The sequence below is a fragment of the Taurulus bubalis genome (genome assembly GCF_910589615.1).
Source record: "Taurulus bubalis genome assembly, chromosome: 9".
Classification (NCBI taxonomy): Eukaryota; Metazoa; Chordata; class Actinopteri; order Perciformes; family Cottidae; genus Taurulus; species Taurulus bubalis.
In genome coordinates, this window is record NC_136597.1 from 27008094 (window position 1) to 27021319 (window position 13226).

General features: G+C 42.3%; 1 protein-coding gene across 1 annotated transcript in view; it reads right to left on the reverse strand.

The window, feature by feature from the left end:
- The window catches only part of LOC306741177 (solute carrier family 23 member 2), a gene marked incomplete at both ends in the record, with an annotated part of 45515 nt that overhangs the window by 31240 nt on the left and 1049 nt on the right, over positions 1–13226 (reverse strand). Inside the window, one exon of the mRNA XM_079223430.1 lies at positions 2392–2544. Coding sequence (XP_079079556.1) covers positions 2392–2544 — 153 coding nt within the window. The remainder of the gene's footprint in view (positions 1–2391; positions 2545–13226) is intronic.

The following is a 13226-nucleotide window of genomic DNA, read 5'->3' on the forward strand; positions in this document are numbered from 1 at the left end:
TTATTTCGTAAAAAATATTTCAAATAATATAAATTAAGTGCGTCACATTCATTGGGGCTGTTCTCGCCAAAAGACATTTTTCTTGAGAAAAGAAAACACACAACAAATCTTGTGTTCACCACACATGTGCTCGTAAGATTCTGAGAAACGAATCATTCGGCACGAGGAGCCAGTTGACGAAGACCGATTATTTGGCTAATGGACTGAGACTGACAGCCTTATTACTCACAACCCTATACTTGCTCATATTTGTCTAGAATCAACACTAGACATAGAACATAGAAAAAATGAGTTAGCTAAACTCATCAATCAAGTTACACATTTCCCCCCATTGCGTAATAAAGCTTCATCAATCAATGCTATTTATATTGGCATTGGATTAAACAACGTCGTGTGACGCTAAAAGTTGATGTTTTATGCAGAGCTACCAACTCTCACGGTTTCGCCGTGTGACACAAGCTTTTGCATGTTTTCACACGCACTCACGCCACACAACCAATTTCTCACGGCAAAAAAAAATTCTGAATTTGGGCCGAGGCGCGTTCGTTCCTTTTCAAACTCCCCGACGATAGATGGCGCTAAGGAGCGCATCTGTAAACCTATTCGCTGCATAGACATCCTATTTACCCCAAAGAGTCCCAAGTTAGCAACAGAAGAAGATTTTCAAACAGAGACAACCGCGGGAGAAACTCAGGAGGAGCAGAGACTAAGGCAGACCTGGGCATCTTACGGCCCGCGGCTCTCCCAGTCTGGCCCGCGTGAGGTCAATCAAAAATGAAACATAAATAAATAAGGTGCACGCCATGAATGCAATACAAACGGCGCTGCTTTTACTTTGAAGGCGATTTATGTATGTGTGCGCGCGCTTATGCAGCCTCACTACGGGCAGTGTTGCCGACTTGGAAACTGAAGTGAAAGCGTATTGTGATGCAGTTTCTGTCGCGAGACCCCGCCTCCCAAGGAGCCTCGCGCTGCAGCCTCTGCCTCCAGATTGAAAATTAATCGCGCAAAGCCGCCGCGGATCTGACCTGCGGTCTGATCCACTATGGCAGAGCACTTTAAGTCAGGATCTTCACTCTTCTCTCAAAGAGGAGAACGTTCCTCACATGAGGAAAGATACTCAGAAGATGTTGGTTCTCTTTGGATCTACCTACATGAGAACAAACCTTCTAGTGATGAAGTTCAACAGATCAGATCCTCTCTCTCTGATACCTGTCAGCTGTCCTTCATCTCCACCTCATTCAACCAGACTTCATGCTTTTGTTTAAGCAACACAGACTGAACTTTTCTCACCGAGTAAGAACAACTGAACTGGAAAACATCAAAAGCACTTATTGCTTTTGTTTGAAGTTAATAAATTGCTGGTCTTTAACATACATATTTAAGGTACGGTTTAATTTTTTGTTAACTTATTTTCATAGCCTTATTGTAACATGTTTTCTTACCAGTAGCAGCTCAAAACAATATAATTTACAGTTTTTTAATAAAGTAATAACATTCATATTGAGTTCATTGAATTAAGTTCAGACCATTGGTTCGCCCTCCACAACGGTCCAAATTTCTCATGTGGCCCCTTGGGAAAATTAATTGCCCACCCCTGGACTAAGGTATGTTAATGACATGTGGTTCCCAAGCGCTCTTTGGTGACGTGGTTGATTACGTTACTGTCATCTGTCCATCATCGTATAAAGCCCGCCCTGACAATTTGATTGGCCCGAACAATTTTTGATTTTGGATCATTTCTCCCCAACGGAGCAGTGCCAGACCAAACTTCCAGACCTCAAATGTTGTGGGCGGGGCTACGTTTGGCTGGTACCAGGCTACATCTTTAGCATACCACCCAAAAATCCACTAGAATGCAGGAAAAAACATCTACTTAAACCAAAATGTCCTGGGGGTGGACCATCAGCTATGTCTTTGCTTCACAGAATGTAACCAATGTTGTCCATCTCCAGTAGGCCGCCCCTATCAACGACTTTGGGCCCCACAAACCACCAGGATGCAGGGTACAACATGGGGACAACATGGGTACAACATGGGTACAACATGGGGACAACATGGGTACAACATGGGTACAACATGGGGACAACATGGGGACAACATGGGTACAACATGGGTACAACATGGGTACAACATGGGGACAACATGGGTACAACATGGGGACAACATGGGGACAACATGGGTACAACATGGGTACAACATGGGGACAACGCCAAATTAATTCCAATTTCCTGATATTTGAGCCACCAACGTGTGTTGCTGCGTGCGCGGCAAAATTTTGGTCACCCCCGACAAAATCTCACTCCAAAGTTTTTTGAAAAGTTGGCAGCTCTTTTATGTTTTTATGTTCAGTTTACAGAGGACTCCGAACCAGCCACGGGATGGGTTTACCTGGAAGCCGAGCAGAATGCAGAGGTACCACGGCGGCCGGTCGTTGAGGGAGTAAACCAAATCTGCGCTCTTGTCCCGGGCGTCCTCCAGGGCCTCCGCGTGCGGCTCTCCGATGTCGACGGTCAGCTGTGGGGGTTCTTCGCCGTCTTTGTTCTTGGAGAGAAAGCAAAGCGACGGTAAAAAAACGATTCAGCAACGCTCGTCCGTCTGAGCCACGTCAAAGTATATTTTCTCTGGAACAGGAGCATACCTTTTGGGCCGATCACTCACTGCTGAGTCTCTCACGGAGCCAAGCGCTCCATAATGTTTTTCTTTTTTCTCTCTTTGCCTTTGAAGCTGAGGGTAGTTCAGGGAAATCCTTGCATCTTCACTTGTATTGGGAGCTGTGGGTGTATTTCAGCTCAGCACCCAATGGACCAAATGTGAGTGATTGCCTGTGGATTGGTATGGTAATGGCAGTGGAAGGCAGGTGGGCTGAACTACATATACCATTACCACAAAATCCTATCAACATGGGGATTGTTAAAGGTGCTGAAAGCTGAATTGCAGCCGATTTCTTGTTTTTCAAGAGGAGCTTTAATGCGTTTCTTGAAAGTTGAAGGAAATGTCATTGCAACATAACTCACTGCCAGCGTCAACGGATCACCCCATCCGTGTTATGGTGTTGACATGGAGGCCATGAGGTCCTTCTAACTGAGAGGGGTTGACTTTATTTATGAGCTAAATATATAAACGTGGAAGATCCACAAAATAATTGTGACTTTTGCAATGATTTCAACACATTTTTGGACTGAGACAATTACAAAGATGAGTACCGTTTGTCTTTTTTTAACCATTAATATACAGAACAAGCATTTATGAAGGCAAGGAAACAACGACCGTGCGGTCACTTCTAATGTCAACACACACAAAGCAGATCAAATATATATATATATATATATATATATATATATATATATATATATATATATATATATATCCCCTCCCCAGTGACAGGAGAGGCCTCTAAGAACACTGCGGCTGAAACAGGCAATTATTAACAATTACATTTTACTATTTACAATAAATGATCAAATTTAAACCTGCTGCAGCCTTGCCAGAAGTCACATCTTTCTGTTAAATGGGTACTCGCTTGTGAGAGTAGAGCTAAGAGTAAAGAAAAAGGTCTGCTAGCCGCCAGGCTAATTCGTGCATTGTAAAATACCATCGTTGACGGGTGAATCTTAAGCGCTTCATGAGGGAGAGTGAAGCTTCACACCTCTACTAAACGTGGGATATACTGATCCTGCAGGCAGACGCCTCCCCAGGCCTTCAATACGTCATCATGACGGACGCCTTTTAAGATTTCGCCATCACGCGAAAAATATTGGGCTAACGCAACCCTCCAAACCGCGTGTGCATGTATGTTGGCTGACATCCGGTCAGCAGGAAGTCTCTACATCTTCGGTCGCAAACTAAAAACACATCTTCTTCGACTACACCTTGAATAAGGAAGGTAGCGCCGTCGTAGCACTTTAGTAGCACTTAGATGTCTCTCACTGACAGCACTTTGTAGTTTAACTTAATTGAAGAAATTGTACTTTCTTGATTCTTGTTGTTCTGATTTTGTCCTCATGGTTGAATGCACTTAATGTAAGTCGCTTTGGATAAAAGCGTCAGCTAAATGTAATGTAAGGTAATGTTGGACCTCACCAGGAACAGCACTGGTTGTCAACTTCTTCCCCAAAAGCAACTCGTGATTCCACAGATTAATAAAAAGCCAGCTATCAGTTTGCTAACCCTTACGCAGTCAACCTTTTCTGGAAGGGATGAGTGTGTGTCGCCACTTAGTTGCATTCAGGTTTCACAGGGAGGGAAACTTTACTGCCGTCTTGACCTCTGCGACCTTATTTATGACGCCAACAGCGCCGCAGCTTCATTTGAGTGGCAAATGTGTGTAATATGCGGTATTTTCCGTCATGTGTCAACTAAATAACAACTTATTATTATAACGTGTAATTCATCCACTGTTTATGAAGTCAAAGCCAATGTCATCAATCTTTGCTGGATTCACCTCAATGTACTCATACAAACACTGAAGGAACCCTTGAAATCGTATATATTCCTTCAACTACTTCTTCTACTTGAAAGAATCGTGTTACAGGGAAGACATATGTTGCCATGTAAATCATGTCGGTGGGATCGAGGACGAGAGGAAACATGGAAATCTGAGAAAGAAATAAAAAAGTATATCAAGCGTGGCCATCTGGTCCTCAGGCATGCAACACTATCCGAAAGACGCAATGGAGGTGAGGTGGTCAGCAGGTTTCAGTGGTGGAGTACTGTCCATGAGGCTGTCAAAATAAAAGCCCTGACACAAATATATTCGGGGAGACTTGTACAACGGCGTTTGGAAGAAAAAAAAAGCCAGATGTGTGAAAGCCAGATGTTACAGGTTTCCCACCAATCCATTAACACAACCTTTTATTTGAGGGACCGAAGGCATTAAACGAAGTCCACGTGTGACTCGTGCGCACAGAACCAGCCGACAATGAGTCACTCTCCGCCAGGTGCGTCTGCAACGACCACCGCCATAACGTTGGATTGAATCAAGACAGACCAGAATATGGCACCCTGTCTAGACTGCACGCGTACCAGACGCTTTTTTTACGGACGCAGATTGGCTCTAACTTTTTAATCCGTGCAGCTGTACAGAGCTGTGCAGCTGCACTGCAGTTCACTGTGTAACGCTCCATGATGACTGGTGAGCACTTCTTCTGAGCAGAAACAGCTGTTTATCGCTCGCTAAACGATTCATTCAAACTTGACAGCAACAAAATAAAAGTCACCAAAACCATCTAGCCTAGTCCGACCATAATGGGTTATTTAAACAAACAAGGTCTGGTCAAAATAACCTTAATTTACAGGGTTGTACGTGAACGTATTCTGGCTCTACACGCTGTTTCCCTCCGCTGTGTCTTATTACCGGCATTCTATCTAATGTCCACCAGGGGGCGACTCCTCTGGTTGTATAGAAGTAAATGCTTCATGTCTTAAAGCTGCATTCTCTCTCCTGACCACCAGGGGGCGACTCCTCTGGTTGCATAGAAGTAAATGCTTCATGTCTTAAAGCTGCATTCTCTCTGCTGACCACCAGGGGGCGACTCCTCTGGTTGCATAGAAGTAAATGCTTCATGTCTTAAAGCTGCATTCTCTCTGCTGACCACCAGGGGGCGACTCCTCTGGTTGTATAGAAGTCTATGCTTCATGTGTTAAAGCTGCATTCTCTCTGCTGACCACCAGGGGGCGACTCCTCTGGTTGCATAGAAGTCTATATAAATGACTCTACTTCTCTCTTGATTTATTCCCACAAAGTCAAACAGACCATAAAGCAGGGGATGCTTTAGGGGCAGGGCTTTGTGTGATTGACAGGTCTCTATCAGAGCCGTATACGTCGTCTCTACGTCACTCCTCCGCATTCCAGATCTGAAAACTTCTGTTAATTGGTTGCGAGTAAAACAACATGGCGACGGCACTTATCCTCGATGGCCGAGGTCAGACAGGCATACAGATAATAGTGGATAATTAATATAAAGTACTGAAACCTATTTTTACTCCATAGTTTAGAGGCTATTTTTTATCATTGGCGTGAAGTTCTATGTAGATAGACATCTGTTGTTCCTTTCATTTATCAAGTTCTCTAAAGAGCCCAAATTTGGTTTAATGAGGAAAAAACACATGTCTGGTTATTTACTCCCAAACCACGATGAGGAGAAATAAATACTTCATTCAGAATGAGGAGCTTTTTCATCGGAAGAGTGACACTAATAATCAGCTGCTTTACAAACATTATAAAATGCTTTGCGGTGGAAAGCTTCTATTTAACAAAGCTGTCCTGTGTCACGTCGCCTGCAGTCAGGTGAAAGCTGACAAACACCATAACACATGTATTTATTCACAGCACATCAGACAAAGTTACATCCTGGATTCAACCTTGACCAACTACTTTTTAAAACCGCACTATGGGAAATGTTGAACCTCTTTCTTTTACCCACAGCCACGTTTCTCTCCCCAAACTCGTTAACTCATTTCAATCCCGGATGAAATGGCATAAAGCCACTGATTGGTTATGTTTTTGTCCCATCTACTGTCTATCCTCATTTGGCCCCCCAGCCAACATGTTACCAGCAAATATATTAGAAAACTAGGCTTTTAAAAACCCGCCCCCAGTAATATTGTTTGTCAGAACACTTTAAGTCTATCCCTGAATCCGGTAGCCATGCATGACCTTTCCTGGTATGTTTGTTTTAATATGTCGTGTTGTTTAAAGTTCAGAAAACTCTGAAAAAAAGGAGGATTTTTCTTTTTCCCCTTCCATCACCTCCCCTGTTATGTTATGTCATCGGTTTCTCTCTGAAAGGTCAACGAGGTCAACCTCACGGCGTTCAGAGGCAATTTCACTAGGAATTTGGACGTCACGCCGCGGGCAGCGCCTCGCTGAGTTGGGCCTCGCTGAGTTGGGCCTCGCTGAGTTGGGCCTCACTGCACTCCCCATGGAGAAGCATAAATGACCTTCTGAAACTTTAAAAAATGACTTTACCGGTACAAAGATGCTGTCCGGAACTCACGGTCTGACATTGGTCAACCTGTCACTATAATAGAACATGTATTTGTTATGTTCATCCTTACAACACATATATAACACAACAGGGTTCCACGCCCGGAAACGAAGCCGCCGGGTCCGTCTGTGCCTCAGAGCATGAATCTGTTATTCAATGAGCACTTCCACCAAGAGAGGACTGCATGCAGTGCACCTCCCAGGAGGCTCTCCATGCAGACTGCAGCCTCCTCTTTGGTTTGCTCGTGTCACTGGGCGCTCAGCAGGTGGCGCTGCAGCCGCTTGCTCCGGCGGTTACGTGGCGGTGTGCTTCCATCTAGTGGTTATCAACCCACACTACAGCAACCACCTGCATGCAACACATAACCAGAAACATAATAATAATAATAATAAAACATTAAAACAGACGCTCTGTGCTGAGAAACTTCTCGTCTGTAATTCCACACACGTTTAAGATGTGTAAGCTCTTTACTTTAAATATGAAAAGGGTCAATATAAGGCAATAAGGTGCCTTTGGGACTTTCAATTTCCACAAAAAAAACTAAGACTTTCCATTGAACTTCATATTGCTGGTAGTAATGTCACTGAAAACATCAGAGGTGTTCTTAAAGGGGAGGTTACCCCATAATGACAGCAATGAAGCATGTTCAATATGATTATAAAAATAGAATATACATGACCAAAATGACTCATTTGATCAAATAACTGATTTAATATCATTTAACCATCTATTACACACACTGTAGTTAGCAGAGCAGTGTGCTGGACATGCCAAAACCACACACAGCCAATGAAACAAAACAGTATAAAATAATGAAAACACATTTCAAGAGACTTATCATTGTATTGATATGTGTGTAAATGTTTGGCCATTTATAAAAGCAGTTTCATTATTCTGGTACATTTTCATAATAACTGAGTGATTCTGATGAGGACACCAAAGGCACTTTATAGTGATACTGACCCAAAGGTACAAGCTCATAAACTGCTGCATGTACGTATCCAGTTGCAGATTTAGTTATCACTCATATGTGGGGCTTTTTCGTTCAGAAATGTTGCATTACCGCCACCTGTTGGAGAGCCCCGTCTCTTCCTTTTTACTTGTGTCTCAAGGCGGATCCCCACAAGGAGGTGGATATGTATTATTATATTTCCTTTGCACTTTGATAATCTACAGGTTGTAAATTAGAGATATAGACTCACAGATACTTGGTGAGAGTTATGCAAAGATAGCACTTAGAGGTGACCTCTGCTTCAGGTCACATGTCACTGTAAAAAGACCACAATCTCACCTTAACCGTAACAACCGTGACAATGGGAAGCAGCTGGAAGTCTTTTACTTTCCAGGTCGCTGGTGATCGTCTCCGTTGGCAGCAAACTGGGATCAAACTGGGACACGATGGGATTACTGTTTAATCGAATGGTGAGATATTTGAAAGCCTGAACCAGCTTCAACCCTCTTCGTTCACGTGGTGTGTTTTATGAACCGCTAAGCGCTAGAGGGTCACGTCTTTGCAAAGCAATACAGCGATGTCATATGTATATTTCAAATAAAGAGACAAAGAAAAAGGGTAAACTGTACTTAGTTACTTCCTATGTTTTCACCTTTTAATCTGGAGGCCCTAATAGTATAAAGCACATGGTTAACGTGTGCTTTATAAACCTGTTTTAGGCTCAGTGCATCACCTATAAGTCCTTATTAATTGGTTATTGGTTAATATATATTACTTAATTTACAAATGGGGAATCCATCATTCATAAAGTACGAGAACCCAATCATGAAGCGCATAATGGTCAAGCTTTTCATCATTGATGAAGCACGGGGTACTTCAAACATGATATGGGATAATCTAAAGAAGTATAACAGCAATTCAATGAAGCAACTAAAAGTAAATGTGAACACACGATGAAGTTGTAATCTGTACAGCTTTCAATTCATATTTATCAACTCAGTGGAAGCTTTAACTCAACTTCATCGTACACCAGTAAATGAAGGTCAACCATGCTTCTCTATTCAGGAAGTCTCTGAATCTACTGTCACCACAGTTCTTGGCTCACTCAAGAATTCTAGGACCAAAGATGTTCATGACATTGACAATAACACAAAGGGACATCGCCCACCCGATCACCAGCACTGTCCACACATCTCTCAGGCAGCTTGTGTTTCCGATAACACACGTTTTTAAGTGAGGAGATTGAACCGATAAATAAATAAATCTAAATATCGGCCAATCAGGATTTCTGCTGCTGTTTCCAAAATTGCTGAGAAATGTGTCGCAGAGCAACTCATTAAACACCTCAACAGCTCTCCATCTCAGCTACATCCTATGCAGTTTGGTTACAGGGATAATCATTGGACTGAAACAGGCAATTGCTTTCACCTCGAGAATTTCTGAATCAGAATCAGAAACCGTTTATTAGCCAGGAATGTTGACACAAACAAGGATTTTTTCAAGGCACATATAACACATATTTGAAGCTTAAAATGGACAAAGGGGGTGTAGTAGCAGCAGTTTGACACGGTTAATCACAATGTCCTGATTAATAAACTGTCACATTTGAATTTTTCTCGAGAGTCTCTTGCCGTGCTGAAATCCTACCTTGAAGGAAGAAGCCAGTGTGTCAGAGTGGTGTTTCATCATCTACTCAGAGCTAATGTTGGAGTACCCCAGGGTTCTATTTTAGGACTTTTATTATTCAGTTTATACATTCATGATTTGCCGGTTGTCTGCAATGGGTGTGATATTCAAATGTACGCTGATGACACAGTGATTCATGTGCACGCAAAGAACAAAGAGCAAACGTTAAGCTCACGTCAACAATGACACACGTAACTCAATGGCTTTCAGATTCCTGCCTTCACCTGAATGTTTGCACCCCCCCTCCCCTTGAAGCTTGGTCTGGAGGATGAAGTCATTCAGTCAAACTTCAATTTTTCAGCTTTAGGGACATATTATCACTTTACCCTAGTGCCTTATGACAATGGTGCCTCATTATACAGAGAGCTGATATTGTTCTGCAATTTTTGATGTAACACATCGGTATATATCTCATATGCAAGTTTTTCAGAAATTATGTAAATTTCAGGTACAACATGTGACAAAGGTTTTAAAATGTAACCTCATGAATTTCAGATGTCTAGACTGTTAGACTGTCTCACAATGCTGACTGTGAAACTGTATTTTACCGCAATGATTATCCATCTCACCTCCTGCTTAACCAGCTGGGCACAAGCCAGCAGCACAACATTACAACATATTCATATTCTCCATAAACACGCTCTAAAGACACTGGAGAAAGAAACAGAAAGTCACCTTCACTGCAATATTCTCATCAAACACCATATCTTGAGTTGGGAGAATCTCATTAAATTCACTGATTAGTGATGTTATTAAACAACACACTCAAAGAGAAGACACACTAGATCTGCTTCAAGAGGTGATTGTGTCATTTCAGGTCAGGCTCTTTTAGCAAATCTGCATTTTCTGTGAATTCAGCAAACTCGTGGAACGCTCTTCATCACACAGACGCACAACAAAAACGCACAAAACATTCAAACAGCCTTAAGGAACGGCTCGTTGCCATCAGGTGTGAAGCGAGCCCTAAGGTCCCCTGATCAGGGGACCCTTTTATATCAGGAAAATCAAGAAAAAATCATGGTGTAAATCCCTCCCCCCTCCCCTGGACTCGAAGCTGCACCGACGAACAAAAGCTCACTTGTACAAACGACCATAAGAATGTTAAAAACACACATGTGCTTTCCTAATGGGTCATGACTACCTTCCAGGTAGAAAGACATCGTGTAGCAGCTGCACTGTGTCATAACGTCTTTAGTTCATTCAAATACAAGAACGACATCTTAACATGTGTACGTATCTGCTTCCATTGTATCATGGTTGTCTACTATTATGAGCCTTACGGGATTTCTCACATATATGCGATGGATGTTTTAAGCTCTACACACTCCAGGAAATATTTTTTTTAAAAGGCATTACATATGGTTTTAGGTTGTTTAAATGAATCTTCAACAGGATGGGAGTATCTGCCATTGTAGTCGTTTGAGATGCAACGAGCTCTATAGTCCTTGATCAGGGGACCCTTTTATATCAGGAAAATCAAGAAAAAATCGTGGTATAAATCCCCCTCTCCCCCACCCCCCCACCCAAAAAAAAAAAACATGTTAGTATCAAATTAAACATAGAAATCAGGGCTACAATAATATATAATCCCCATGTACAACCTCTAAACACAACTCAAACAATACATAGGATTAGGGGTTAGGGTTATTAGGGTTAGGGTGTGGGCTTAAAGGGTTAATGTACTGCCTGTGCTCCCTGCTTAGTTGGTGTACTTGTGCATTTGTCTTGTTTAGTGTTGATGTATTTTATGTTCCTCCAGTGTTTTATATGTGCACATCCTGTAGGTACACTATTTGCTTTGATGTGAATTAGTTTTCTCGATACGTTTCTGTCTGTCTATCTTAGTTGCATTGTGCTATTGACATGTTGTAAGTTCAGGCTGCCAGCCAGTGGAACTTGCTGCAGTAGAATGAGAGGTTTTCTGAAGGGACCCTGGTGCTCAGCGTCTCTGCAGGCCCTCGTATTAACTGATTTACTATTAAGCATACCAGTTGATTATTAATGTGACTGGTTCCCAGTAGCCTGCACCTGAAGGGGTTTTCCTTGAGTCGGGAGGAGCACTTTGTCTGGAACAACAACAGGAACCAAGGTCACGCTCAACTTGTCAGTATTTAACCTTCCAGTGAGGTGGAGCCTCTTCAGCCGAGAGCAAACGCAGCAGCATTGACGCACCATTAGAAAATATCAAACGTGTGTTTCTCACCCATAAAAAGGAGCCAACGATCTTCTGCATGAACTGTGCTGCACACCGACGATACAGACAACGCTCATCATGACCAACTTCTCCTTTTAAAACGGTGAATTTAGAATTTTTTCCTAACCCTGTCGAGGAGACAAGACAAGCGATCTGAGCCGAGTTCCCTCTGAGAGACGAGCAGGTGACGGACTTTGTGTTGTGTTGATTTCCACACTTTTCAAATTGTGTCAATTATTTGCAGAATCAACCACCAGTGAGGAGCTCAAGGATCCTAGTTACTGTACCATGACGGTGTACCAAGAGAATACTAAAGTGCACTTTGTGCTTCACCTGAAACCAGCCTTTGTTTTTTGGGAGCTGAACCTCCACTGATACCTGAAACCATAAACTGTCTTCCACTGGACTCGAAGCTGCACCGACGAACAAAAGCTCACTTGTACAAACGACCAGAAGAATGTTAAAAACACACATGTGCTTTCCTAATGGGTCATGAAAAGACATTGTGTACCAGCTCATAAAGTCTTTAGTTCATTCAAATACAAGAACAACACAACGGCTGCATTTGCTGATCTTAAGATGTGTGCGTATCTGCTTCCATTGTATCATGGTTGTCTACTATTATGAGCCTTAAGGGATTTCTCACATATTTGTGATTGATGTTTTAAGCTCTACACACTCCAGGAAATCTTTTGTTAAAAGGCATTAAATATGGTATTAGGTTGTTTAAATGAATCTTCAACAGGATGGGAGTATCTGCCATTGTAGTCGTTTGAGATGCAACGAGCCCTAGGGATATAAAAGGGTCCCCTGATCAGGGGACCCTTTTATATCAGGAAAATCAAGAACAAATCGTGGTATAAATCCCCCTCCCCCCCAAAAAAACATGTTAGGTATCAAATTAAACATAAAAACCCATGTACAACCTCTAAACACAACTCAAACAATAAATAGGATTAGGGGCTAGGGGTAGGGTTAGAGTTATTAGGGTTAGGGTGATTAGGGTTAGAGTAATTAGGGTTAGGGTGATTAGGGTTAGAGTTATTAGGGTTAGAGTTATTAGGGTTAGGGTGATTAGGGTTAGAGTGATTAGGGTTAGGGTGATTAGGGTTAGAGTTATTAGGGTTAGAGTTATTAGGGTTAGAGTTATTAGGGTTAGGGTTTTTAGGGTTAGAGTTATTAGGGTTAGGGTTATTAGGGTTAGGGTTATTAGGGTTAGAGTTATTAGGGTTAGAGTTATTAGGGTTAGAGTTATTAGGGTTAGAGTTGTTCGGGTTAGGGTGAGGGCTTAAAGAGTTAATGTGTCTTCTACAGAGTGAAGAGACTCCATCACCTCCATCATCACCTTCCTGTTCTTCAACTGTTGCAATACAGGGAAACGTCTCTTTTAATGTTCTGCTACATT